This window comes from Eutrigla gurnardus, assembly GCF_963514095.1.
Source record: "Eutrigla gurnardus genome assembly, chromosome: 10".
NCBI classification, from domain to species: domain Eukaryota; kingdom Metazoa; phylum Chordata; class Actinopteri; order Perciformes; family Triglidae; genus Eutrigla; species Eutrigla gurnardus.
The window spans coordinates 16011626-16039328 of NC_139924.1; the positions used below are offsets into that span (position 1 = coordinate 16011626).

Here is a 27703-nt window from a genome sequence, read left to right on the forward strand (position 1 = left end):
ACTGTAACCACTAAACCACGCTGAGTGTGTCTCACCTCGACGACGCCCGGCGTCATGACAGAGAGGATGAGGTAGAGCCAGATGTAAGCGAAGATGCTCCAGAAGGCGGTAATGAAGAACACCCTGAGGTGTTTGATCTTCCGGCTCTGACCTTCGGGGATCGTCCACACGCAGATGCTGAGGATTACAAACATGTTGAAGGCGGCGCTGCCAACGATGGTTCCTGGTCCCAACTGGCCCGCGTGGAAGCCGTGACCGCACACCTGGAGGGAAAAGGTGTGTGTGAGATTTATAGTAGGAGGGGGAGCAAGAGACGTGAAGCTACGGACACCGACCACCGGCGTCAAATCAAGCAGAAGACACGGTTACATTTCAAACACACTATCAAGGTCCAAAACATACATACTTATCAAAACGTAGCTGTGCCTTCCACCATGGACGACGACTGTAACTCTCTCTCAAGCTGTAACACTACCAGGCTGAAATGTTCTCATGCTGTAACTCTGTAACGCTGTAACTCTGTAACGCTGTAACACTGTCATGCTGTAACTTTGTAACGATGTACAGCTGTAACATTCTCACAGTGTAACTCTGTAATGCTGTAACACTACCAGGCTGAAATGTTCTCATGCTGTAACTCTGTAACGCTGTAACTCTGTAACGCTGTAACACTGTCATGCTGTAACTTTGTAACGATGTACAGCTGTAACATTCTCACAGTGTAACGCTGTAACGCTGTAATTATGTTACGCTGTAACTCTGTAACGCTGTAAAGTTGTCACTCTGCACTGCTGTAACGCCGTAACTCTGTCACGATGTAACTCTGTAATGCTCTACCGCTGGAACCCTGTGACTCTGTAACGATGTAACACTGTACTGCTTTAACACTGTGACACTGCTGTAGCTCTGTACCACTGTAATACTGTAACGTTCTCATGATATAACTCAGTCACGCTGTAAGTCTGTAATGCTCTACCACTGTAACTCTGTAACAATGTAACACTATAACTCAGTAACACTGTCATGCTGTAACGCTGTAACATTCTCACGATATAACACTGTAACATTCTCACGATGTAACATTCTCACATTGTAACTGTAACATTATCACGCTGTAACTCTGTAATGCTGTAAGACTGTCATGCTGTAACGCTGTAACATTCTCACGATATAACACTGTAACATTCTCACGATGTAACATTCTCACATTGTAACTGTAACATTATCACGCTGTAACTCTGTAATGCTGTAAGACTGTCATGCTGTAGCTGTGTACCGCTGTAGCACTGTAACATTCTCACACTGTAACTGTAAGCTGTCACCCTGTAATGCTGTAACTCTGAAACTTAAATTTACATTTAATTTGGGGCATTTAGCAGATGCTCTTATCCAAAATCGACTTACAGTACAGTTGTCAGAACAGCATATCATTATCATAACACTGTAATGATGTAACTTGTAACATTCTCACGTTGTAACTCTGTACTGCTGTAACAACGTAACGTTGTAGCGCTGTAACACTGTAATTCTTGCTCCTGGTGATGTTGGGACTGATCATTTATTGACTCTGAAAATAAATCATGAGCGTGTTCTACTCCTGTTCTATTTGAAAAGTGTCCATGGTGACTATGGATAAAATTGGATTTAATTGAATTTGTTAATATTTCATCCCATTTCTAAATGCTCACTGGCCTTGTACAATATTGTTGTGCTTGTTGTGCTAGTTGAGCAGTCATTATTGTTTTCATGAAATATTTTTGTGTGTCTGTGTGTGTGTGTGTGTGTGTGTACCTCTATAACAGACAGCAGGATCTCCGGAGCGCTGGAGCCGAGAGCCATGAGTGTCAGATTGGACACTGTTTCATTCCAGATTCTAACTGTCGCCACTGATGTTTCCCCGTTAGGCAAGGTGATGGTCACCTCCTTCTCCTGTTGGCCCAACACACACACACACACACACACACACACACACACACACACACACACACACACACACACACACACACACACACACACACACACACACACACACACACACACACGTTAAGTGCAGCCCTACTATTAGATAAAACATGTTGACAAACTGCATCATTTGCGTATGAAAAAGGTCATAAATGGCAATTATCATCATTTTGCAGAATTGCAAAAGGATCTCGTCGTCAGGCCTCTAGTGATTCACAACCCTAATATTTTGTTGCATATTTCTGTTATAAATCATATGAAAAACACAGCTGTGTTTGGCTGTTTTAATAAGAATCATTTGATCAGAAGAATTAAGGTTTAGCTTCTACCTCGGACACACGGTGACGAGTAGCTGGGATCTAACTTGGGACTTTGTAATGACAGACAGCAGGCTTTCTCTGCTCATCAACGTGTACGCTGTATACTCACACAAACACGCACACACACGCGCACACACACACACACACACACACACACACACACACACACACACACACACACACACACACACACACACACACACACACACAAAGGACAAACCGACCAGCTGCCAAAAGAGCTGAGGTTGTGGCTGTGATGGATTGTGGGATACACAATAGGTCATTCATTTACATCGACCCTGAAAAGAATGGATGAACGCCCTCTTTCCTCCATTAACACTTTCATTTCTGTTCACTCTCTTAGCATTCTGCCTCCGTCTCATCTCCACAACCTCACAGCGTTGGCAGCCAATCCTACGTTAAACGTTACGTTGCTTCTTCTTCTCCTGAGGTTTATATAAGTAGTTTCCCAGTGGCGTTCCTTATGTATTCAAATCCTTTACATTTTGGTCCATGTGTGTATGTTTTAGGGTAAAAAGAGTAGATGAAACCATGTGTCAGTCATCTTGCCTCCTCTTTTAGACTTAGTAATTGAACCTATGATGACAGAGAGACATGTTTTTGTGGATGTGAGTGTAAGACAAAGCTTTCTGTCTAGAACGAACAAAAACAACAAAGATTCTGGTTGAATTTTGATTATTACATTTTCTGAGAGGACAAATCATCTTTCAAACGTGAAGAGAATATCATGATTTATATTGCAGATAATTATTTTATTTTGATGATGATGAATTATTTTTATTTTCAATTTTGCCCTAAACTAAGTAATAACTTTCTTCTGTATTCTCAGGCAGAGAATCAGACCTCCTGTGATGCATTAATTTATTAATATCAATAAATATATCTTGTTTTTACCAGCTGACAGGCATGAGGTTTGATATGATGATGACCGACGATGAGAGAGTCTTTGCTACCTGAGTTGATAAAGTTATCTACGATGACCTGATGTAGGCTGCTACATACACAAACTAACCAGTTCAGTTATTTCCAGCCAACGGTGACTCAGCCAGTGTTCACATTATTCTGAACCTTAATAACCTGCGTCACTGCTTTGTGCAGAGAGGGTGTTTCCATTTAAAAGACCCCAGAAAAGATGGTATGACTCAGTTCTCACAATGAGAAATAAGGAGAGAGAGAGAGGGGGGGCGAGGCAGCAGACTATATTGTTCTCTATAATGTAGGTTAGGGGAGAATGGAGTTTAATCCTGTTTCATATTTGAACATGCTGTACCATCTAAATGAGTCACAATGTCGAAGTTAAGTTAAATACCATTCTTTTCATATTCAACATTTGTATTTAGAAATAATGACATAACAAATGTACATCTCTGAGAAATCCAGTTTTTCACTTTGGTATGTTTGACAGAGCTATGAATAGATATATTTAGTTTAAGTATCAGCTCTCTGTTTGGTTCCTGTGCTGTGTCTTTACTTTCTGTGTCTGGGGCTGCAGACAGGGAAAAGGGATGAGCAGCACGGATACAGGACAGACCCTTCCCCGGAGTGTCGCAGCAGCAGACGGATGGCAGATCTCTCCCATATCTTTGTGTTGTGGCTTTTGGTTTATTTTCTGTGGTTTTACCCCCCCTACACCACCCTCTTTACAGACTCCCCCCATCCATCCTTTGGGTTACTTAGACTGATCTAATGGTTATACTTGTATATGTTCACCCGTGTGTCTCCTGTTTTTTGAACCAGGCTGTGGCAGTATGAAAGTAAAAGTAATGATAATGCAGTAAAAATACTATTATATATGATGTTTCTAGATGATGTGCATGTTGCTTGTTTTGAACTCCTTTATATATTGTTGGCTAGTTTGATCTAGGACAGGTCCTGAACTAGATCTAGGTCCTCATAATGAGGACTTCCTGTCCTCCTTCCTCCAGCTGACCTTCACGTCCCCCCTCCGTCCGACTGAACATCAGCCTCCGTTCAACCCTCCTGGGTCCCTTCCTCTCTTCTTCTACTGTACTTATAACGGCATGACCTTGACATGTGAACCATTACAGGCCACTTGGGACGACACACACACACACACACACACACACACACACACACACACACACACACACACACACACACACACACACACACACACACACACACACAGAGCACCAACGGTACTCTATACTGAGAGTGATAGACCTGCTGTGTTCAGGTATATGGACACTGTACGAGTGGGAACACGGGGGAACACACAGCTGGGAGTTATTTAAACTGTTAAAGAGGATAAATGGACGGAGGGGAATCTGTATGAATCAGCGGGAACCGATGAGGCCCGGCTGGCATTAAAGATATGTTGATGCAAACACACTCACTAACCTAGAGAATAACAAGCACTAATGAGTGATTAATCATTCATGCGCCGCCTTATGAATGGATTAATATAGAGGAAGCCTATCAAGTTGATTCCTGCATGGTCAGCATGTTTTCTGGCTTCACCAACATCACTAATATCTTCTCTCTCAAGTTTTTTAATAATATACTAATAATATGTATAATATTGATAATACAGGGCAGCTCTGTACATATTCAATGTAGCTGATGTCAGTAATGTGAACAGGGTTCACAAGAAGAAATCCCAAATAAGAACACATGAACGGATGTAAGAAAGTGGGATCTGCTCTGTTGGTCTCACTGAGGTGTCGTCTCCCTGTTAAAAGGGTTTTTAGGGAGTTTTTCCTTCTTGGATGGAGGATCCAGGCCAGGGGCAGAGGAGGTCTGTACAGATTGTAAAGCCCTACGAGGCGAAGTTGTGATTTGTGGCTTTATAATGAACATAACCTACCCACGGTGACGGTACCACATTTACTCTCTCTCACCTGTGATGTGATGACCTCGATGGACGCCATGAAGCGGTCTGCGATGATGGACACCCCCAGGAACATGTACATGAGTGACGCAAAGTAGACCACGGCTCTGGCCACCTGGTCTCCGAGTCCGGGCCGGTTGGGCTTCCAGACAGGCAGCAGGATGCCGGGATTGCACACGGTCTCTTGCTCGCACTTATCTATCTTGCTGGGCGAGGTGCTGTTGCTGTACGACGCCGAAGGCGGGAAGGAGGAGGGGAAAATGGAGGGCGAGACCCCTCGGGACTCTGGGACGCTGCTGGGCTCGCTGCGGTCGGACTCTGGCCGGCAGGGGGGCAGTGGGAGGAGGAAGAGGAGCAAGAGGGAGAGGAAGGGGGCGGGGGATGTTAAGAACGACATGGCAGTGTTTGGTTCCCACAGAGGTAGAGGAGGATGGGAAAAGGCCGAGGTGGAGGGAGGAGGAGACGCTGCGTAGAGCTGAAGGCGGTGCGACTAGCTTCCCTACAGGGGAGAGAAAGAGAACAACAAGAAAAAGAGAAAATAAGTTTCTGTGACCTTTAAAATCACAACTGAAGGACTTTGTATCTTTTGAAAATTTCCGATTAAATATCTTCAATACTTATTTTGATATCTTGTGTGAATGAGAACCTCATAGGATAATTAGTAGACCAGCCATTTTTTTTATAAATAACAGTAACTACATTTCTCTTCTATGTATAAAATTGTTTATTATGTAAACATTCTGTTTTCCTGAAACGAGGCATTCACTGCAAAACCAACATGTTGTCAGCATATAAATACATCTTCTTAATCCACAATCTAGCATATAAAAGGCTATTTTTCGGAGACCTTATTTCAGAAATCATTTTTTGATCCCGTTTGAATTGTGCCATGAATAATGTTTGTAAATGTAAAAGATAAGTTTGCATTTCTTCAATAAAGTCTCCTGGGGGGTCACTGGAAGGGGAGCGTCTCAGCCTCTATAGTCTGCAGTCTGCAGGTGAGCGAAGCGTTTAGAGTCCGTGTGGCATATTAAATGACACATAGGGCTTCCCTGTCATGTTAAACATCCCTCTCTGAAGTCTTGAGGGATTCCTCTGCACCTCGTCGGGCAGGAACTGCAGCTCGAAGGGCTGAACATTTCATTTTTCAATTTCTGGCTTTCTCTTCATTCGGCCTGTGTTCTTGGAACGAACACGACACCGGGAGGCTAACTGCAAACACGCAAGAGAAGCTATAAAAAACGTATGGTCATTAATTTGAGCAATCAGACCGTGAGACGGGGCTGATAGTGGCTGCAAGTAATGTGTAATCCATCAGCGGCCACGACCCTTTCCTTGTGAATTCACCCCGAGTGTGACTGTGAGTGTGTCTTAGAGTACGCAAGAATGAATCCGCCAACTGGTGAGATTTAAAGCTCAGCGTGAAACAAAGGATGGACAGATGGACCGACTGCTAATCTTCTACCTCTCTCTTCCTGTCACGCTTCATCTCTCTCTCTCTCTCTCATCCTGTTCACACCTTCTGTTTTCAAAACACCCCTCGGCTGATCTCAGTTCATCATCATATCAAATTATTTCTTAATGAGCAAATGAACCTCCAAACCACAAGTGTTGTTAATTGATTCAGAACCCCTAAATACTTTGTAATATTAGTTAAGACTGTGGCTTCCCACAGTTAAATGGACACGACCGACTGTGAAATCATCATTTGAAAGGCTCCGCTCATAGAAAACTCAGCTGACTCTCAAATGAAGCGTTCCTTAATTAGCAGCCAGCCACCAGGGGGCGATCCCGATGTTTTGTCGAAAACTTGACAGTGTTGCAGCTGGTTACTCGTTTAATAAAACGAACAAAAAAACACTAAAAAATACATTGCCCCTAAATCAATAGATAATGCTGATAGATAATTGTATATAAAGGCAGCCTTCTCCTCCCCCATGTATGAAACCAGACTGTGTATTAGTGAAGCGGAGCCCCGACGCTTTCAGTTAGCCTATGTTGTTATAAAAACATCCTTCATTTCTGACGTTTAAAGGACTAACAATGTTTTCTTTCATCTTTAACTGCAACCAGAAATCCTTATGTGAGGAAATACTAACAATCTGCATAAGACATACACTACATTGCCAAAAGTTTTTATATATATATAAGAACATTCTTAATCCTGACAGCTTCCTGCTGCTGTATTGTAACAATTGCAGTCCGCACAACACAAAAGCCGAGGTCAGCCTCTTCAAATATTGGCCGTCTCGTTTGATGAAGCCGACACGACAAACATCACAAGTTTGATATTTAGCTTTGACGTTTTGTTCCAGTTTGGCGCCACAAAACAGTTCTGTTGACAAACACAACAGCAATGAAAGTCACAAAGGTCTGTTTGTTTGCAAAACCCGATCACATGAGGAGCTGCAGGCTCCTGTCAGCCTGTTGTCTCAAATCCACTACCAGGGCCCCAGACTAACTTTTCACATTGGTAGCACTTTTTCATTTAGGTGCACCAGCACAAAATTTAGGTGCGCCCAAAATGTTTTGCTGCACCTTTCGGCACTGCAATAATAAAGCTATTATACTTTTTTTTAATCCCAAAAACACTGTAAATTTCTTAACACATTCGGTCAATGACTATAAACAGGAATGAAGAAAAAAAGAAAGAAAAGAAAATCTCAACACAAACAAGCATGTATAATGTCGGCCCGCCCGGGGCGAACAGGAGACCGGATCGAACCACTGGTTCCTAAAACTACGCCCGACCGGACCGCCTGGTTCGCAACACCGGCTCGGGAGGAGACAGGTGAGACAGGACCAGGCATTTATGGTGCCGGGGGAGACAGGTGAGACAGGACCAGGCATTTATGGCGCCGGGGGAGACAGGTGAGACAGGACCAGGCATTTATGGCGCGGGGGGAGACAGGTGTTACGGGCACAGCAACTTTCTGTACGGAAAATAACATCGACAGTTGTCTTCATTTTTGTCGCCGTTTCACACATAGTTTATTAAGGCTTCTACACTACACCAGATTTCTTTTTCCACCAACATTTAGCGAAAAAGAGACCGGAGTCAGAGCCAATCAGAGACGAAGGCCTGCCCCTACTCGGCCTCTGATTGGCTCAGACCAGGGTATTTCTTCTTCGCTGTATGCTGGTGGGGAAAAAAACATTTTGCTACACACACAACACAAAATATTTAGTTGCACCTGACCGATGTTCGTCGCACTCTGAAGCCCTGACTACTGTAACCAAAACCCTATGATGCTTATCAGGGCCGATAGATCTGTATGTGAAGATTAACAGCAACCAGATTGGTATCAACACTGACTAGCTCAGTCGTAGGTTTTAATCATTAGACCTTCAGCATAAAAACAGAGGGCAACTCCACCAGTGACGTGTTCAGCTACATGAAGGGGCTTCATTCATTTAATTTGTCTCGTTGCAACCACTAGCGGCGCCAGGATTTTGATTGTGGGTGGGCCACAAGAAAAGTGGATGGGCCAATTAAAATAAGCCAAAAAAAAAAAAAAAAAAACGGGGTCTGTTCTGTCTGATTTCTCATCTCAAAGCTTGCGCGCCAAAGTCATTCATTTTATTGGATCACTTGCTGGTGACGATGCAGCCTGTGGGCGGGCTTAGTAGTCCACACGGGGTAGAAGCCGCTGATTGGCTGAGAAGCTTTCACTCAAAGCTTTCCTCAGGCTGCTTATTGGATGAACAGCTAGAAAGAAAATGGTGATGCATTTATAATATTAACGATCAATCGTTTGTTAGCAATCATTTTCCTTTCCTCCTACAAAAAACGCCAGACGAACAGCCGGAGCCTCGGCCGCTTCTATGACGACTATAAAACGGAGGATAAATTGTTGTGAGCCTCACAAACACTCGTTTTACTAAATCACTCATTTAACTATCAGCGTTGGATCGGTTTGGTTTGATAACATTTTCAACAAAGTCTCAATCTCAGGATCATTTAGAATATATCATGATTTATTCAGGGTCCTGTCCTATGGAGGATACTTTGACAACCATCATTTACACTAAACAGTAAAAAAGTGGGATGGGAGGTGCAGAAGAGGGATGGAGGGATGAATAGTAGGGCAGGCGGATGGATAAAAGGTGTAATGAGGTGTAGAAAGACGGATACCAGTTGAGGGATGAGAGGGGTTGACAGGTGAGTTAGAGTAGATGTAAGGGTTAGGGGAGGGTAGGAGAGGAATGGGAGGGAGGATAGGAGAGGAAGTGGAGGGAGGGTAGGAGAGGAATGGGAGGGAGGATAGGAGAGGAAGTGGAGGGATGGTAGGAGAGACTGGACAGGAATGATGTGAGGACCAAAGTGAAAGAAGCGACAAAATGGGAGGTGGAAAAGGAAGGAGGCGCAATACGTCCTAAATGAGAGGAGGGATGGGTGTGGAGGAAGGGACGAGAGGGTGAAAGGGGGGGGGGGGGGGGTGGCCTCTCAGGCTACAGGCACAGTGTGTTGCCATGGCAACCAGGGGAGATGTTGGGTGGGACAATCAATCACCAGGGGTGTGTGCTGAGGTGGGAGAGAGAGGTAAAACATACTATACCCACTAATCTCTCTCTACTGAGGACACACACACACACACACACACACACACACACACACACACACACACACACACACACACACACACACACACACACACACACACACACACACACACACACACACAGAGCTGCACAATAGATCGTTCTTCCCTGTTTTTATCAGTATGTCAGTGATGGAAAAAGCCCTCCACTCTGACAGCTGGATAGTCGTAGGAACCTGGTCAGAGTCGGCTGATGCTACTCTATGATTGGCCAGTCTACGTTCTAGACTTCCAGTGTCAATAGCTATTTTTTTAAAGCGTGTCATATTTGGTAAAATAGTATTTCTGGTGACAATTTTCACATTCTTGTCAGATCGGCTGACCTACTGAGCATTGACGACGTCTCATTACTGCTCTACTCGGAGGACTAGATAGTGACAACATGAAAAAACACAACTCGGGTCATTTTCTCTTCCGCATCACTGTTGCACAATTAAAACGTTCCAGATCAACGGAAGCTGTTGGACCATCTATAATAAATACTGACATGGTTTTATGTAATACATATATATTGCAAGCTATTTTTGAGTTGCCTTTAAAAAAAAAAGCTGTGCGTGAATATAAGTTGTCCCCTGGTAAGCAGTGATGCTGTGCATATGTCTAGAGGCTTTTATTGTGAAATGTAAGAAGGAAAGGAGCACTGTCGTTGGAGGAAATACAGCATATTTTAAATAAATAAAAATATGTCCTCACATGAAATCACCAATCATAATCAAACAATGGTTCATGGATTTGTCTTGCTGCTCTATCTGCTGATGATGGTAAATAATGCTCGGTTAGTGTCCTTGGATCAGTTGTAAGCTACTTTTCAAGATGAATGGGATACTTTGAGTTCACTATAGGGTATTCTCATTCCACATTCAGAGCTAAGACACGGAGAACTCACTATAGCGAGCAGTGAGTGATTTCAGATACAGCTGATGTTACACTACACTGCAGTAGAAGTGTACCAAACATGAACATCGCCCATCATTTTCCCTACAACTGGTAACATTATGATCATTTTTCTTTACAGAAATCATTTGAGAAATGAGTCCGACATCAGCCGTAAAATAAACGCATCATAGCAAAGTGTCCAGATTGTTGTGGGTTCGGCATCGTGGTGGAACAAATCTCGTGACATCGATTATCTGATTCCATGGGAGGAACATGAAGGATGTTATATGTAAATGAAATAAAAAGTGATGGTACTGCAGATTAACAGAGTGCCTGTGCAATATTATGTTACACTCCCGAGTCCTGCTTACCCACACTCCCCTCCTTCTCCTGTCTCCCCCCTCCTCCCTCTCCTATCTGATCTCTCCCATCATGCATGTTACAGTAAGTGCCTTCATTAGCCTTTGACTGCAATCCTCCGCTCATCAAACTGTGTTTAACCAGCGCATTAAACAATGGATCGCTAATGCTGATAGGTCTGTTCCAATGAATTTCCTTTAGGTGGTGACTGTGAAGAACACGCGGCTACAGGAACACGTGAGAGGACCAAACAGCCACAACAGGAAACTACTGGGGCTGAATGTCTGAATGTTTTTTTTATTATATAAACTGTTAATATTGAAAATACAAAAATAAAGCATTTCATTGAAATGGCCTTTTCTGAATGGCCGGACTATTTACTATGTCATGTCTCTCTCCACTATCACAAAGAAAAGCCATAATAAAATACAAAATAATCTAACTACAACCAGCGCTGTATTGCATGTTATGTCCAAAGACGTGTTATGTGAGGTCACAGTGAAAATCGTCCAGGTGGACATTTGCTTGTCCCCCCCCCGTACTGTGAAGACTACGGAGAGTGAAAGTGAGTCTACTTTCTCTGCTGTTTCAGGCCCCAGGAGCTTCTCATCCCATTAAACTGACCATGCAACTATATAATTACCTCAGCAACATAAATAACAGCAACGGCACTGAACCATTCACTCAACCAAGGCTACCAGATATTCCCTTCATGACTCACTGTGGCACTTTTATGTACTTCTCTTTACATCTGAGTAACACTTAGGAATAATGGGAACTTTTCATCACACAAATTACAAATAATACTAAATCAAGAAACAGTACTCCATTACAGGAATGGTTTTGATGGATGAACAGAGTTAAACGCTCCAATGACATCGGGTCATTTCTGAAAATATGTCTGTGCTAGTGTTCAAGAAGAATTTAATGAAGCGTACATATTATACTATTGAGTTGTGTACATTATCCCAAATGTTTTCCACCCATTTTAAAACCCAGAGAATCTCTTATTTTAAACAAGACATCCAGTTTTACAACATACTTTTTCTATACTAGTTTCAACGAATAATAGATGACAGAAGATGGAACTTGTTATTTAAGTTGCTTTTTAAAGCTCTGCTGATCCGGACATCAGAAGGAAATCTACATACAAATCGATCCGTCTGCATCACACTCCACCTTTGCAAGAGGAGCTTTATTTTTTGAGAAAACCATGAATAGTGGTAATTTCAAGCATTCCAACAAATGGCCAATGCTGCTATTTTTCTTTCCACTGTGTTTGAAAAACAATATATGTGACCCTGTGGTTATGTGGGACCTCTGCAGTCCTGCGGGATTGAATGCTGAAAGTTGTGAAGTATTTGGCAAAGACTCAAAGAGCAGTGGCTCGAGGACTCCTGCCAGTCTGAGGTAGCGCTCTCAAAGGCTTTGCTCCTCTCAGAGCAGACGGTAATAACTGGGGCAGCAACACACCTTTGAAGAGGGATGCTTCTCTGTCCCTGGTGTTTTCCTCAGCCTATTTCTGTCTGTCACTGTCACTTCTCCACCTTCATTTTCATTTTCCTGTGTGGCTCACGAACACAGAGCTTTCCAGTCAGAAGGTCCTTCAGCTGGCAGGAGGTCATTTTACTGTCATCGGCTAAACTTAGAAAATGCTACTTTGCCAGGTGTGAGTGAAGAGACAAAGCCTGCGTCCATCACTCCCTTTCCTCGCTGCTCATCCGCAGCATCTTGTTTATTTGACCTGTTTCGCTGCCAAAACATCAGGCGGTCCAGATTTAGTGTTTGAGGCTCGAGGGCTTTAATCTACAGATCAGGGGCAGCAGATCACTTGACCTAATGAGATCAGGATGTGACACGAAGGGCATGCCCTATTGGCTTCAACCTTTATTTGTCTGGGACGTAGCTGGTGGAGCATGCAGCAGAGGCTGTGTGAAGTGGACCTGGTCACCCTGACTTCCCCCATGGGTATGTGGACTGCCATCTTGTTTCTTTTGCAACCAGAAGTGATACGAGAGTTGAGCCAAGTATGACTAAATGCTGAATAAGATATTTTAGGTGACAAAAATGTGAAAAAATAACTTACATGAAGTGAAAACACACTGTGAAAGGGTTAAAGTTAAAGCTGTAAGATGAAAACAAGTGTCGTGGTAGTGACCTGTCAATCACAAGGAAGTCAAGCCCCTAAAGCATCCCCCTGCTTTATTGTCTATATGACTCTAAAAGGAACATAATTTACTAAATGAACTTCATGCTGTGTTGAAGAAGACTTGAAACTAGAGATTGAGACCATGAACTCATGTTTACAATGTTTCCTGAGATAATAAATCAAGAGAGAAGTAGGGTCATTTCTCATAGACTTCCATGCAATCAGACTTATTTTTGCAACCAGAGGAGTCGCCCCCTGATGGGCAGTAGAGAGATTGCAAGTTTAAGGCACTTTAGCATTTGATTCCACTTTTCAGACCCGGAGGTTGGCCCTGAATAAGACTAAATGGGGAAAATATTAATCACATCCTTATGATGGGTCGATCACATCTTAACACAAACTAATGGCCGGTATTATCATACATGTCCGATTTGGATTTTGGTTGTGAGGAAAACTGTGTTCCCGTTCCTGTTATTTTACTTGAGTAAAGGTCTTTACTAGATCGGTGGCATGATGAATAAACAACAGGAAAATCCATAATTTTTTGTTATTTCAGTTGCCTTTAAAATTGACAGATGGTTTGTGTCATTGGAAATAAATGATGTTTGTATGAATGCAGCCTCTATTTTCCTCTCACAGACCGCATCTTCCCTCTGTGCCCCTTTTTGTCACCCAATACATCAGGTTGAAGGTAATTCAAAGAGGGATTTCCTTTCATCGGACACCGATTGAAAATCCGCTGCCTATAGCACAATTATTAAGGAGGGAATCACTACAAAATGTTTCTGTGAGGACGGCCAGCTGTCAGGGATGTAAATGCATGATCCAGTCTTTGTACAGGAAGTCCCTGAGAGTTATCCACAAGATTGCAATTTTGTCCAAATTTTTAAACAGCACCCATCAACAGGAGATCTCCTGAAAGTTGCTGCTACATCATTTGCCATTTTCAGTAAATATCACTATACAAAATGTGTGTTGCTGTTAGGACACAGTCACTCGCTCGCGCTCTCTCTCTCTCTCTCTCTCTCTCTCTCTCTCTCATTTCAATTTCATTTAATGAAAGTGAAGTTGCATCCATTCACAATCAGTGTAATGGGTGTGTGTTGTTGCCGTCTTTCATGCTACAGTTTTCCTCCAGACATGCAAGTCATGTTGACTTTTCATTAACTGTGACCTTAACCATACTGAAGCTGCTATGCAAACACATAATACAAAACCAACACTGTAAACATGTTGACATTGAATATAATCTACTTATTTTAGATTAGACCAATAATGATGCTCTTGTCTGTGTTGAGGTCTTTGTATTTGTAGGTGGGTGTTTTCAGAGGTGACGTCAGATTGGCAAAAACATAAAGGGAGGCATATGCGTAACCAGCAGGGCACACACACACACACACACACACACACACACACACACACACACACACACACACACACACACACACACACACACACACACACACACACACACACACAATCATGGATGGGCAACTAAAAATCAGAGAAAGGTGCTGTTGTGATGTTTCCGTCTAATGAAGACAGCATTAAGCCACTTGTGATGAGAGCACCGATAAACTCAAACAGAAGCGGCGGATGGAAGCCGGCCAGCGAAGACGTGGAGGATTAAACAGCGCGGCTGGGGCCACTCCTGAATGTGGGAATATTCCCAACATGAATTATTCATCAAGACGAGCAACCAGTAAATAGTGCAATCAGTGCAAAAGAGGGAAAAATGTCAATGTAAAAGCGGACATATTCATTTGGGAATTATATATCATTAGATTACAAACATGAATAATATTTCCTGCTTCACGTATTTCACATGCTGTATCTAGGGTGCATGCAGTGCAATCACAAATTATAAAAACAAATTGACAAGACAGTTTTTGCCAACAACATTGTCATTCTCCTCCTGTTGTCCTGACATTGCTGAATCAGAAATGGAAGAGGAAACATATTGTATCCATCTGTGTTCACCCAGAGCTCTACGATAGTCAAGTTGTTTGCTTGGGATTTTGCAGACAGACCTAACAAAGCATGACTTTTTACAAATCACCATCATTATGTAGAGGGCTGCTGAGGGCTGGTGTAGTGGGTAGCACGGTCACCTCACAGTGAGAGGGTCCCAGGTTCAATTCCCGGTTTGGGTTTGGCTTCCTTCTGTGTGGAATTTGCATGTTCTCCCTGAAGAAAAACCAATCAGCCCGTTTACACAGGAAGCGCCGCAGTGCTTGCAATATTCAGCAGTAGTTTCGGCGTCTGCTCTATTTTCTCTGCATGCTAATCTGGTAAGAAAACACACTGATAATCTAGTACAAGCGATATAAATCATACAGGCTCCCTCCCTGCTGTTCTCCCAGAGTTTCAATTCCCCCGAATCTCCTCCTACATCATCACATTTTAAAATCCGCTTTATTTATTACAAATACTCTAGTGTCACTGCTGTTTGTGATTGTCATTTTTAAATCACGTATTCGTCAGCTGTGTCTAATCAGAGAGCCAGTGTGCTAGCAGACAGACATAAGCAGAGAAAGAGACGGACTGAGAGATAGACATAGTGACAGACAAAGAGATAGACAGAGAGAGACAGAGACAGGCTTGCTGCATATATATATATATATATATATATATATGTATATAAAAAATTATAATTTTTTTTAATAATAAAAAAACTGCACTTCACATACTGCACTTCTATGCAACGCTCTGTAGATTGGCTTATTTGAAGCTAATGTACGTACATGATTCTAGCTGTTCTGGGTTTGAACCCCCACAGCACTTATTAGGAGTTGCTTTGGAGAAAAGTCAGCTAAATGAAATGTAATGTGATGTAATGCGCTTCCAGGACCAGTGACCCCGGCGTAAACTCACATGACGGATCACAAAAGAACAGGGAGGCTAAAGTCTCTGCCTCCCTCTCATGTACACACACTCATTAGGATGCATTGAGGCTAAATCAGGGAGCAAAGTGGTCTCTCAACAATCATTTCCTTTATTCCTGCTGGGATTGTTCTCTTGGAGGAGACGATCAGTGTCAGTCGACAGAGCAGAGAGGCACAGAGGGGGAGAATTCATGGACCCAACAGTACGTGGTCTTTCTGTGGTCCCACTGAGACCTTCACAATAGTGTGAGTATGGGACGTTAGTCCAGTTTAATGCACCTCATTTCAGCAACTCAATTTAAATCCGTTCTTGCTGATCCAGTGGATATTTATGTCGATGTGACAATAAAATGTGTTAAAGTGTGTCTTCTTGCTTTCCTTCCGTTCTGTTTCCGTTGACGTTGTATTAATATGTTGTATTTGTATGTCCATAGTGTGTTTATTACCCACTGTTTTCACTGTGGATGTGTGTACTGCTAGCATCACAGAGACTGCATCAAAACGCCTACAAGAAAGAAAACTACATTAGGCATTGAACCATATGACAATTTCATGTCACAATTTAATTTGAAAACCAATCAAATTATCTGAAGATACACAGTTTTCTTAAGACCCAACGGCTTCTTCAACACCAGCATCGTCTCCTCAAGAGCACAAACCGTTGATCGCTTCAGCTAAGATTAATGGTGACCAGTCTAAAACCATCAAGTCAAGCATTCTAATGTTCTGTATTACTTGAAGGGCATTGCTGGAAGCATCACATGGAGCTGAGGTGAAGAAAGTGAATAGGAATCAACAAAATAAAACAATCAACCTGACATCACACATCTCCATCCTGGTGGGAAAAAAACAGTATTCATTAACAAGGAAAAAATGTCTGTCTTACAATGATAATAAATGGTTGTAACCCCTTGCAAACTTAATATGTAAAGAAGTGCAGCAAAATAGCTTCACAATAAAGGATGCTAGACGTAGAATTAACATAACAAGCTTTCAATGGAGGCCATTTCACATTTATTAAACGTATTCAACTTTTAAAATGTTGATGCCTTGTGCACAGCTAATATTCAGTACCTCTGCGTCCGAGGCCAGAAGCAAGCACAGACCTTCTTAATTTCCCGCCAGACACAAATTCACTACAGGTCTGGATTACACTGAAATTATATTAGCCAATAGACAGCCGTATACTCCACTCCATGCTTTTTAAAACTCCTCACATGCTACAACATGAGTCCAGAGTCACCATTATACTGTCAGGAAGCTGTACGCATCTACTGATGATATCAGGAACAGAAGCTTATCTTACCAGTGCGCTCGCTGTACGACGAGACACTCTGGATAAGAGCATCTGATCAATGACTACATTGTCAAAGCGGATGTTGAATCAGAGCACAAAGTGAGGTTAAATAGTAGGAGGAGGAAGCAGCAGCAGAAGAAGAGTGAGGGCCGGGCTGCTTGTTAGCTCTATGTTCTGAGTGTTTTCTCCATTGTTTCTCTTCTGAAGAGAGTGAGTCCTGAGGCTCTGAGGTCAGAGGTCACAGCTGTGCATGCTGTCGATTTGTGCTTGTATGTATCTTGTGTGTCTTTTGTCTTCTCATTCCATGGCTAATGTTTTTTTTAGCTCTCACCTTCCCAATGTCTCTTTTGTGCATTTGTAGGGCAGCACGATATTAGAAAAAATTGCTATTGCAATATATTGTTATTCTACGATATAGTATATTCCCTTGACCGTGTCGCACCGGCTCATGTTAAAGGCGCCAGGGGTCTGTGGTGATTCCGGCAACCCACCCAACCCATCTTGAAACAAGTCGTCTCCCAACAGAGCTGCAGAACACATTTTAAAGTTAAGGCCCTGGGGTGCGTGGGCTCGGGAGGAAGACCTGATGTTGTTGCCTGGCACGGGGCAAGCCCACAGTGGAGCCCGGGGCTCATCAGACCTGGCCTGGGGACCAACGTGGCATCTTGGTCATGCTACCAAATAGAGTCCCGAGACACCTCCCACACAGGCCCTCTCAGCCATAGAGACCTGAACACCTCGCCATACTCCGGAGGAGGGAGGAAGTTTGGATACCCCGAGGCACTTGGCCGGAGACCAGGAAGAGTGGTTTCTATCCTGTCCCAGATTCCAGACTGTGCCTGAAATCACTCCCTTGTTCACAAAATTAAACTTGTCAATTAAGTTTGTCAACAGTGACCCTTCTTGTCTTCATTGTGGGTGCTCACTGACAGCTCATTGAGTTGCTCATTGGTGCAGCTATTAAATGCAGAGAATTGCATTGTGGGATTGTGAGTGTACATGCCAAGGACCCAACTTGTAGTGGATACATTTACAGTGTTTGCAAAAAATGCACTTGGACAGGACTGACTTAGATACTTAGATAGGAGGAGGTGGGGAATGAAATATTCACTGTGCTCCTCGTTCCAGACGACATTTCAACCATCGAGAGGTTTCATCCAAAAAAGGTGCAAAGCTTCCTCCAGCCGGGTCGGACCATGTCTCACCACAAGCTAACCGCACCAGAGTTAGTTTGTAACTAAGGGAAGTCGCTGTGTTGAATTCAACCGAACCAGACCGGTGTGAAAACACCCACACAATCACAAGAATATAGATTGAATAAAAACTAAAAGACATTACACTTAAAGTCATGTGTGACATGATAATAATAAAATGAGCTCGAGGAGAAATCATATCTACCCTTGATCTTATTCTCTTTTCTCCCTCTTTCTTCATGTCGAGTCCTTCCTCTCTTACTTCCACTGTCTCTGTCTCTGCTCTCCTTGAGCTTATTCAGCACAGACGGTGATGTAACGGGACAAAAGCATCTGTCTCACCCAACACTTACTTTCCCACCATCCATCTAGCTGAAAGCATGCACACTGGAGCGACCCGTCAACTCCTGTTCTTTTTCCATTTGTTATGTTAACAATATAAAAAGCCTCAAAGTACAGATGATGTCAGATAAAAGGGAAGAAGTAGTCTGGAATTTTTTTTCCAAATCTCTTTGCTCACCTTTCTTTCTATTTCAGGATTCATTTTAAAAGACACAGGCACATGGCAGGATAGACTTTCATATCGGAAAACTGTATTAAACCTGAATCAATGACCACTGATTCCTCTGATTTCGGAGGAAAAAAATGAATAGCCAACTTCATTGGAAAGCTGAACAACACTGAGATAGCGACCTGCTAGTCACAATGTAGCCCCGCCCTAAAACATTATCAGGCTGGACTGAAGAAGACTGTGACAATAAATCAAGTGAAAGGTGGGGTCATAGACTTCTATAATCAACCAGAGGAGTCGCCCCCTGATGGCCAGTAGAGAGAAAGCAGGTTAAAGGCATCAGCATGGGTTTCACTTTCAGATTCGGAAGTTGTTGCCTGCTTCAGACCAAATTTGGACATAAAACCATCCACAATGTAAGATTTTCAAGACTGAATCGAAAAAAAATTGTATGTGAAGAAAAGAGTATGTGGGCTACACGGTGGTGTAGTGGGTAGCACTGTCGCCTCACAGCGAGAGGGTCCCGGGTTCGATTCCCCGTGTAAGCGTGGGTTCTCTCCGGGTTCTCCAGGTTCCTCCCACAGTCCAAAGACATGCAGGATGGGGATAGGTTAATTGATGACTCTTAATTGCCCGTAGGTGTGAATGGTTGTCTGTCTCTTAGCCCTGCGATAGACTGGTTATCTGTCCAGGCTGAACTCTGCCTTCGCCCAATGATAGCTGGGATCGGCTCCAGCCCCCCAGGATAAGCGGTAGAAGATGGATGGATGGAAAAAAAGTATGTGAAGAGACAGAGGCAATACCGCAGAGGTTTTCCTTTGTGAACGTCCTGCAGTATTTCATTTCTAAAATTTGGCAATATGTCCTTTTCATGTGTTTTTCTATACTGGAAACCTCTGAGACTCATCAATGTCCCCCCCCCCCCCCCCACACACACACACACACAACGATCATTCGGATGAGGTTTGGTTGGTTGATACAAGGCTATTTACCACTCTGTCACATAGACACACGCGCACACACACACACACACACACACACACACACACACACACACACACACACGAGATGACAACGAGCCAAAGGTGACAAATCTGCAGGACGGACTCGAGAGATGGAAAAACCCAAGAGAGCGAGTGGAGAAAGTGAACGGAGAAAAGATGGAAGGAAGGGAGGGATGAATGAACACATTAGCATTGAGGAGAGAAAAGGCTGGAGGCGTTAAAAAATAATTATGTGTTCTGAGTTTGTCACACCACAGAAAATTTGGGTTATTAACCACCCAGCTACATTTAAATGGTTTAAATGTGTTTATAAAATCCAGGTCTGAGAATGGTGAAGAAATATGCTGTTTTCTCCGCTCTGTCTGAGAAATTAGTATATCTATATATATATATATATATGAGGGTGAGTATTGGCAAGAACCTCACGATACGATACGTATCACAATACTTTGGTCAAGATACGATACATATCACGATATCACGATATTGCGATATAAATAAAGATGAAAACACAAGTACCTGTTTATGTACATCAGATGATATTGATCAGAGGACAAATTGAGTCAAAACTATTTCATTCAAAACAGCCTCTCTATTTTATTCATTCCCATGCAATTCACTGGAATAAATATTGAAAATAAAATGAAAAAGGATAAAATACTGCATTCACAACGCTTCTAAACATGAATCTTTTTTTTTTTAAACTTTCCAGACTTTCCAAATGTTATCGGGCTGCGCTGGTCAAATCATCAAAGAGAAAAATGAGTCAGTGATGGAGGAGTTTACAGGTTTAACTGGAACATGTCAGGTCGTCCTTGAGCCATGAATTAAAAATATATAACCTAAATAACTAAATAACCTTATATTGGTTATTAAGTCTTATCCCACAACCCAGCGCTATATAATTCACTTAGTCTTTCCAGTCTAATTTAAATAATGTGTTTAGAAACAAATGTCTTTAACAGGAGAGAGGGTCCCTAAAGACAGAAAGATGGAGAGATATTAGATAAAGTAAGAGGAGCGTTAGGGCTGAGCTGGAGGAGGTATGGGACGTCTATGTGTGTGTGTGTGTGTGTTGAGGTGGTGAGTCTAGTAATTGAGTCCTGTTGCAGTTACCTCGCATTATATTTCTGACAACTTGACATGAGCTCTGATCTCCATCAGACAGCTCAGGAGGAGAGCTGGAGCTGGCTAACACACACACACACACACACACACACACACACACACACACACACACACACACACACACACACACACACACACACACACACACACACACAGGAACATTAATTACCACACGGACAGGTAATCTAAGTGTGAACACCACACGCCAATACATATGAGGAAAAAGTAGAGAAAAAGACACAAGCAGCATTACAAATTATGTTCACCACACACACACACACACACACACACACACACACGCACACACACACTATAAATAAATTACTGGAGCAAAGTAATCCAAAAACACACACACACGTACAGTAATGACTCTCCCAACAGCACCCATTCATCACCACTTGCCATAGGATATAACTAATGAGCCACTACCGATACCCAGAATACATCGCTCTAGCCCTTTAAGCACCCAACCTCTTGGTTACTGTTGTGCATGTGTGTCTGTTTGTATAGGTGTGTGTGTGTGTATATATATATAAACATACACATACATATACGTGCATGTATATTGATGGAAACCCTTCTCCAGCTCTCATGCTGCAGAGAGAGGGTTCCCTGCATGGGACCAGATCTCTCAGGGTGTTCCCTCCCATGATAAGCGTTTCTTCACAGCACCTAAGCAGCATGAACACAGAACTATGCTGCTATGTTTATGTTTCATTGATGGCCGCGCTGCTTCCATCGTCTGCTGTCGGTGTTTCACAGAGGACTCGGCTCCTCCACACACAAAGTCATGTTGAAGAGGTCCACGTAAGTAAGCAACTGTGTCATGGTGACTCCCCCTAATCTATGAGAATAGATCATCTATTAGTAACCTACAAGTCACTAAAGCTGTCAGATAGAAATGTACAATACTGTGAAAAGTTGTGAGATGTAGTAAAGGAGAAGTATTAAAAACTGAAGTAAAGTACAAGTACCTCACAATTGTACTCAAGTGCAGTACTTGAGTAAATGTACTTAGTTACCTTCCACCACCAGAGCAGTCTGTAAGATGAGGAGGATCTGTTTTAAACGATACACCATCCCCACTTACACCTCGGGGACTTTTGCCACCACATCTGCCCTGTCTCATCACCATGACGATGTCCAGCCAGATTACAGCCATTCCCAAGAGAAGAAAATAAAGGAAAGAGGGCAAACTCACCACTAGTCTCGGCTGCTCCTTCTTCAACTCCTGATCCACATAGAGCTCCTACTCACTGGCAGGCTGCAGAGAGAGAGAGAGAGAGAGAGAGAGAGAGAGAGAGAGAGAGAGAGAGAGAGAGAGAGAGAGAGAGAGTGAGAGAGAGAGTGTGAGAGAGAGAGAGAGAGAGGGGGAGAGAGAGAGAGAGTGAGTAACAGGGCTTCACTTCTGGTGTTGTTTTAAACGCTTCAGAGCAACGCTTCAGAGCAACGCTTCGGAGCATCACATCCCACATATGAAAGATTTGATTGAAGGCATATGCACAGTGACACGAATAAAAGGAGATGTGTGTGAGAGAGATAGGGAGATACGGGTCAGTGATCAGGTTTCATTTGTATAAATGTCAATTAATTAGGTGAGCAATAATCCTCACAGATGGGTCACGGATAATGAGCACAAACAAATTGAACTGTGTGTGTGTGTGTGTGCAGTATCTTCCACCAGCGTAATAACAGATGGTAACAAACTGACGGGATGAAACCGGTTTAGCAGTAATTATTAAATATGGAGTTTTGTTGAGTTGATTTACAGATGATCACAGAAATCAATCTCCATAGTTTAGTGCTCCATTTGTGTTCGACTGCAGAGGTCTAAATTAAGTCCCTGGGACAGTTTTCCTACCGAAAAGGTCCTAGTCAGGACTTTCTTTTACACAGAGTGTGGTTTTCAGGGACGACTGTCCCTGATTGGTCAAGCAGACACAGCGGCGCTGCTCTGCTTCATTCACAAAACAAGGAAGCACCCTGGTATCCATGAAGAACCATGTGAGGGCGAGGGGAGAGCATCTCCTCATTTGACACCATGAAAAGTAAAGTTGGCCTTTGTCAAGGTGCAGTTTCCATCCATGGCTGTTCAAAATGTAATCAATGCATCACTTTATCCTGTTAGACATTTGTATTATTTAGCATAAGAATTCTAGTGTTAAAACAAGAAAACATGATGCGGCTGACTATCGCTGTCACATAAAAAGAGAGAAAAAGCCAAAAGTTATTTGCTATTTATTTTATAAAGCACAAATAAACAAAAGATGATTTACAGAGACAGCTCTTAATTCAATTTTCCTCCCATGCATTTCATTCAGCACAACGTGTCGTGTTTGTCTAACCTTCACCGGCGTTCAAATCGCTATGGATACACAGATGGTCTGAAGGAACCTTTCAGCTCCTTGAAAAAGCACAAACCTGAGATGGAAACGCAGCTTTATAGTGTATCTCCAGTAAAGCTCTGAGGGTTACATCAATTTCTTAAAAACTTTGCAGAATAAAAATGGTCAAATCTTAAGATATTGTATGATCCACATTCAAGTCTTTCATGCTAAAAGTTAATGGATTTAAGATATGGCTCCTGCATCAATACATTCTTTTTGTTCAGCTCATCTCTCTTCCTTTTTTATGATCTGTGGTCAAGAACTCATTAGTTTTTAATGTGCAGTTCAACAGTTTCTTCTCCTTCTTTTACAACTTATTCAATATTCTCTCCGTTGGAGAGGTCGACCCTGCTGCTGCTCACCAAAGAAGAAAGTCTCAGGTAGGTAAAGTATATAAATTCATCACCAGGAAGTTCCTCACAAGCATCCAGCCCGACGCAGCACACTGAATCTTTAAAACATTGCATTAATACAAATTTGGTGGTTGCACTGAAAACATCAGCTGTGTCCGAGTCTGCACACTAGAAACACTGGGACACACATGGAGAGTTCCTCCATCCTCCTTCACAAGGTCTTCCATTTAATGCAACATCTTCATATTCATTTTTCAAGTGCAGAACTCATATTCTTGCTCACTTGTCTTGCTTATCTGTCTACTCCAATTAGTTATTCCATACATTTCCCAGGATGCCTTTCAACAATCAGCAGAAAATGGGCCTGGGCCCGACATGATGCGGTTTGGGAAAATGAACTGCAGCGTGACTAACATGTTGTTGCAGCCCGCTGCACATTACAGGTCCCATGGCACCTGCCGGCTCCGCTATCTTAACATAAGCAGGCTTTACATAAAGAGGATGTCACAGTGCCATAAGTGTTTACCTTCCATGCAGCCAACAAGTCTCGGAGATAACATCAGGGACAACAATATCAATTTACATGTTGAAAGAGGCGAAGAAGCGAGTTCCTATTTCCTCCTGTTATAAGAAAAGATTGATGATACGCTCACATCTGTGGGATAAATATTCAGGAAGTTACCGATCCTGTTCATGAAACCTCTGTACGATTGGGTGAACTGATGTTTTGGAGATGGTGGAGATGCTGGGAGATTTTTTTTTTTTTAACCGCTGGATGGAACCAGGCTAGCTGTTTCCCCACTTCCACTCTTTATGCAAAGCTAAGTTAGCTGGCTGTAGCTTGTTATTCACAACAAGGAGGTGACTCTTCCTTCAGCACTCCGAAGCCAAGCCAAGATCTGACAGAACCTTTGGGTTTCTATGACAGCAGAGAACGGCGTCGGTGCTCATGTGGCGGCGAGTTTCCTCGATTGGACCAGATGATGCTGATAAGAACAGCGATGAAGTCAACTGACGTTATGTTTATTGGAGTATGCAGGGCCACTTATGAACGGAAATATTTGTGGAATATACATTTAATTATCCTTGTAAACAGACTAACAGGAATATTGTCTTTTCAGAATAAAGACAATAAACAAAATGTAAATGTATTCATTGTAAATTGGTATAGAAAAGGTTCTGAGATCCTATATTTTGTTTTTAAATATTGTTATTATTATTTCTAGTAACTTCATCAATCAAATGGAATTACAGATGTAGGTCTGGCAGACGGTGTGGGGGCTTCTAGGAGAATGTTGGCTGTCCTAAACGTTTTCTTTAGTAAAGGGTCTTTGAGCATCTGGAAAAGCGATATACAAAACAGATTTTGGTTAATTACGGCTATACTTGAGGGAGAAATTGTTGCCTACCCCTCATGCCGCTCAAACACAGTTAAGGCTATAAGAAGACAAAAAGACTACATCCACGCATGAACGCAAACTTGGTCACCACAAATAAACCAGAAAGCTCTGAAAAAGACTTAAAACTGTTCCCGATAGACTTTATCTTATCTAACCTCTCCATTAAATTCCTGCTTACTGCTTCCAGGTTTTTACTGCCGCAGTCTAAGTAGCTTAAAGCAATAAATAAAATGAAAAAAATAAATAAATTCAATTAAATTGACTGGGTGAGAAAGAAACACTCTCTTGTTGATCCTATCACCGGCTACGCTACATAAAGGTCGCTCATTTGCTAATTAGAAATAGCTGCAGCCGCTGCACTTTGTTGGTAAAGTGCAGCCTCGGCTAGTTTGGCATTCATGCAGCTGTTCTCCTGGAGCCTTCGCATCCGAGGCCTTTCAGCACGTGAATTAAGTGAATTACCTTCGGCCAATCAGATCTAAAGTCCTTATTACCTCATGAGCCTCATTACCATAAAGCTGGGCCCTTATCAACCCTCACCAATGCAAAAACACACCAAGGAAAGGCATTTATAGCCCATAGATGTTCTGGAAAATATGTGACAATCATTTAAAAGTAATCAGAATTATTGCAAATTCTGCAGTAAATACTGTAGCTGTAATTCACCAAATAAATAAACCTTGGAGGACATATTTTCAAACTGGTTTGCTAAGTGACAATCGAACTGAAAAGATCTTTCAACCAGGAGAATCAATATATATTATACACACACACACAGTATATATAACCGTATAGGTACATTCATAGTGGAACAGGGAATGAAATGGCCTTTGAAAGCGCCCCATAGCTCTCAGCTCGACTCTTTTGAAACTCGTCGGGGGGCGAGAGATGACGGCTACTCTCACAGTTACACTCTTATCAAACGCACAGAGGAGGCAACTGTGATGCTCTTCATCTATTTTGCCTGACAAGTCAATTGGTTGAAATCTCTTTATGAATTTGTTCATGCTGCATCAATCGCAGTGACCCTGCAGTGACCCACGAGTCCCAACAGCTCTGGCTTCGGTTGACATGTAGTGACGGGTTAAGAGAGAGCGGAGGGCCGTTACAGGAAATAGACTTCCAGACCAGAACCTGCATCCCCAGGGAGATGAAAGCCATCCGTCTGGAAAGAGGAACGCTAAATGCTAAATGGACCTGCATTTGTTTAGCACCTCTCGAGTCCTCTGACCACTGTACTGTATGAGGCCATTTTACTGTACTTTACACTTCATTTCAACATCCACGAGGTCACCACTGTTCAAAAGTCACACGGAGAGCGGGATAACAAGTGGCTGAGTGAGAGTTACTCACTGACAGGGCAGCTCTGCTCATTTCTTCATCAGCTACCAAGTTCAGCAGCGCAGATGGACAAGCGTTGATCAACAGATCCAATCCACAATGAACAATCCACCACAAAATGAATCATAAATCACAATTCCTGTTCGTCGTCCGTTTTCACAGCGTGCAAGTAAGAGTGTAGATGGGAAACAAACACAGAGGGACAGATTTACTAACGCATTTGCGCCAACTTGAGGCACAATCCGTTCGCAACTAGCGCGTAAAAACATGGAAGGGTCTTGACAAACAGGGCGCACTTGGGTAAAAGCGCAGATTGCGTGCCACATGAGCGAAAAGAGGAAAGTAGTGCTTTCAATATGTGCTCGTTGGAGGGTCATGGCGAAAGTTCCTCGCAAAAGATGGGAGGATACGAATACGCCTAATTATATATTCCCCAGTATTTACTAAAACTGTGAGTGAGAGTGCATCTCTATTTCGCGGTGGAAATCTCTGCCTCTTAAAAGCAGCACTAAAGAAGCACCACACAAATCATACTTTATCAATCATACGAACCAGAAATCCTCATTACAGATTAAGCAGCCATGCAATACTGGACTTGATCTATGCTATGTTGAAATTGATTGTAGATAAAAGTGAGAAAATAAATAATCAACACAGACGGGAACAATTCTGAATCTTCCTGAGAACACGAGTGGTCGCAGACGTGGATATCTCAGGTCTGGATATCTCAGGTCTGGATGTCTCGGGTCTGGATGTCTCAGGTCTGGATATCTCAGGTCTGGATGTCTCAGGTCTGGATGTCTCAGGTCTGGATATCTCAGGTCTGGATATCTCAGGTCTGGATGTCTCAGGTCTGGATATCTCAGGTCTGGATGTCTCGGGTCTGGATGTCTCAGGTCTGGATATCTCAGGTCTGGATGTCTCAGGTCTGGATATCTCAGGTCTGGATGTCTCAGGTCTGGATATCTCAGGGCTGGATGTCTCAGGTCTGGATATCTCAGGGCTGGATGTCTCAGGTCTGGATGTCTCAGGTCTGGATGTCTCAGGTCTGGATGTCTCAGGTC

At 42.8% G+C, this 27703-nt stretch overlaps 1 protein-coding gene across 2 annotated transcripts in view; it reads right to left on the reverse strand.

Annotated features, from left to right (window-relative positions):
- slc8a2b (solute carrier family 8 member 2b) overlaps nt 1-27703 on the reverse strand; it is a 74367-nt gene that overhangs the window by 19087 nt on the left and 27577 nt on the right. For both annotated transcript variants that reach the window (XM_084019634.1, XM_084019635.1), the window contains 4 exons: nt 22360-22422; nt 5165-5653; nt 1792-1929; nt 36-263 (listed from right to left, as the gene is read on the reverse strand). In XM_084019634.1, the coding sequence (XP_083875760.1) occupies nt 36-263; nt 1792-1929; nt 5165-5551 (753 nt within the window). In that variant the 5' untranslated portion in view covers nt 5552-5653; nt 22360-22422. The remainder of the gene's footprint in view (nt 1-35; nt 264-1791; nt 1930-5164; nt 5654-22359; nt 22423-27703) is intronic.